At 45.8% G+C, this 2,817-nt stretch overlaps 1 protein-coding gene across 1 annotated transcript in view; it reads right to left on the bottom strand.

Annotated features, from left to right (window-relative positions):
- Window positions 1-569: 569 nt before the first annotated feature.
- Window positions 570-2,817, bottom strand: part of sumo1 (small ubiquitin like modifier 1) — a 5,290-nt gene continuing 3,042 nt past the window's right edge. The window contains exons 3-5 of the mRNA XM_061715898.1: window positions 2,753-2,817; window positions 2,526-2,597; window positions 570-2,041 (exon numbers count right to left, since the gene is read on the bottom strand). The exon at window positions 2,753-2,817 is cut by the window's right edge and continues 13 nt beyond it. Coding sequence (XP_061571882.1) covers window positions 1,973-2,041; window positions 2,526-2,597; window positions 2,753-2,817 — 206 coding nt within the window. The 3' untranslated portion in view covers window positions 570-1,972. The remainder of the gene's footprint in view (window positions 2,042-2,525; window positions 2,598-2,752) is intronic.

The raw sequence follows: 2,817 nt of genomic DNA, 5'->3' as shown, positions 1-2,817 counted from the left end.
TTAACGCCTCCAGATGTGGAGCATCAGCAGATCCCGGGTCAGTTAACGCCTCCAGATGGGGGGCATCAGCAGATCCCGGGTCAGTTAACGCCTCCAGATGTGGAGCATCAGCAGATCCCGGGTCAGTTAACGCCTCCAGATGTGCGGCAGCAGCTGAGGTCTGGCCATTTTCACGTCCCAAAGGTGCAGAAGATGCTCTGTGGCAGCTGATGCAGAGGTTGGTCATGTGACCCGATTCTCAGTGAGTTTATGAAACGTCCCTGATGTGGGCTGATGTGGACGTCGACCTTCTCGAGGAACTTCACACAGATCGAGAGCTTTGTTCCGAAGAGAGTAAAGTTTAAAGCACCGCTTCACCAGATGAAATGTGTCTGCTGCTGAAGGTCCTGACGTTGAGGACAACATCTGCATTTAAAATGTCACGAGAAGAGTATTTATCTATATTTTAATGTGCCGTTACAGATTGAAACTCAACGAGAAATTAAAAGCGACACTGGAGATATAGTACATTATTTAAACACATTAATACTGAACACATTACATACAAGTCAAAACACAATTATATTTATAAAAAAAGTTTAAAATGTCAAATGTGACGGTTTCCAATCAAATTTGATAAATTTTACAATTTCATAGCGGTGCAGTCCTTCAGACGTGGCGCACAAAGGCTGCAGATGTAAATGATTCAAATCCACAGAAACTGTGGATCCTTTCCAGAGTAGATTTAAGAAGCGGCTCCGCTCATCCCGCTAGCTGGTCACGTGATCCCTCAGAATCTGCTAAATGCCCCCAAATCTAGTCGGACGTGGAATGAACTGCCTCGTGTACAAAAGAGTGCAAGAAAAAGCTGCTATGCCCTAAAGACGAGAATCATCTAAAACAATCAGAGCAGAACTTGGAGGCTTGGAGCTAAAAAAACTAACTTTTTTAAGTCATACGTGTTGAAAGTGTCCCAAATGCCAATCCGTTCCTCTCAACTGCTCCAATCCAGAAAACATGAAGCTGAATGAAACCAGAACCAGGAATCTCTAACCAGTGTTAATCACTGCCATTTTTACCGTTGCCGTGGTTACCGGTCTGAACACAGAGCTGATTAACAGCTTCTCCAGGTAACCAAGTTCTATTTAAAACTAATTTAGCCCCAACATTTTCTAATCGTCTGATATGTGACCATAAAGCCTCTGCGAGCCGAATCCGGACAGGCTCACATGAGCTCATCCCTAAAATCTGCAGAAAACGACCCGACACCACGTTGTCCTGCGGACTCGAGCAAGCCTGACGAAAGCTCCAGACGGTGGCAGTGAAGTTAGTTCAGCGGTGGAGGGGAAACAGTCCCCCAGCTAACATGCCGCGTGAACGTAAATGTTGATGAGTTTTCTTTCATTTCTGTTAAGCGGCTTCAGTGGAGATTTGCTGCCAGTTAATTCTGATCCAGAGACAAAACATTTGAAGTAGCCTTTTGTTTTAAAGCCAGATGGGCGACTACATCCTTGTCATCAGAACCGGCTCCGATCCAGAAGCAGCGGCTAAAATCCTCAAATATTAATGTGTCTAACTTTCTCAGTCTCAAGCGCAACTTTTCTGACACTGAAATCTTCCTTGTTTATATTTGAAAAGAACATGTGGACAGCCACTTTAATTCTCACAGAGAAAGCTGAAACAAAGCTGTGACTTTCCTGATTAACTTCACAAAGTTTGACGTATTCCTGGAGCTCCGCTGGTAACATTATTCACCGATGTTACAGAACTAATCGTATTAACAAAAGCAAAGACAGATGTTTGCGGGTAAATGTAGGTGTGACTTAAGAGTCCCTGCTGTCCGCGTCCTCAGCCTTACCGCCGCCTGAGCACCTCCCAGCTCGTACACTTGGAAGCCCTAGTGAGTCCTTTGCGATCCAGATGGTTTGAAAAAACAAAATACATACATACAAAATAAAAAAAAAGAAAAACAGGATCCCCAATAGCTGACGGTTTAATCATGCCAAAGTCCACCGGTCTGTTCTTGATAAACTTCGATGACGTCCTCGTCCTCCATCCCCAGCTGACATGAAAGGACAACAGATGCGTTTTAGGAGGATGCTGGGAAATAAAACAATCAACAACCGTAGAGTTTATCAGGATACTAGCGGTTATCTGCTTCACACGTGCGGATTATGGTGTGGTCTGTGGTAAACTGGAGTATCTGGCTGCACACCGAGGAGGTCGTGGAGCTCCAGTCTAGACCGGAAACACGTGACCTCCACTATCAGGTGGCTGGAGTTACAGTCTCAGGAGCTCAGCTCCTGAAACGCTGCCGATGACACCTGAGGTCACCTGAGGTCACGCTGAGGTCACGCTGAGGACGAAGCACGACAGCTATTCTTCCAGAGATGTCTCCATGTCCTCCGGCCTTCTGACACGATCCTTCAATGCAGCTCATTAATCCAGACTAACCCAATTTAGCTTTATTTTCAGAACCCTGGGTGTTGATTAGCCATCACTGACAGGTAGAGCAACAAGGGAAGAGCCTGTGCTTTAACGTTTACCTCTTTTGGAGTTTGGTTGTCTGCGATTCTCTGTCCCTCAAACAGAAACCTTAGCGTGCTCGCCGGGACGCCCTGCAAGCAACGGACACAAACACACAGTTGAATAAATCAAACAAAACCCACTGGGCACAAGCCAGACTTCAAAAGGTTTAGAAACAGGCGGGAATCAAACTGCTACTATTCAGTAACAACTGGTGGTCGGGGAGCGGTTTCCTCCATCCTCGTACCTGTCGCTGACTGTAAGACTCTTTCAGCTTCTTTAGGTGTGTCGTCATTTTCACCTTAAAGTGGA

The sequence above is a fragment of the Cololabis saira genome, chromosome 24 (genome assembly GCF_033807715.1).
Source record: "Cololabis saira isolate AMF1-May2022 chromosome 24, fColSai1.1, whole genome shotgun sequence".
NCBI classification, from domain to species: domain Eukaryota; kingdom Metazoa; phylum Chordata; class Actinopteri; order Beloniformes; family Belonidae; genus Cololabis; species Cololabis saira.
Note: the sequence above shows the minus strand (reverse complement) of the source record. Positions and strands in the feature narration are given on the sequence as shown.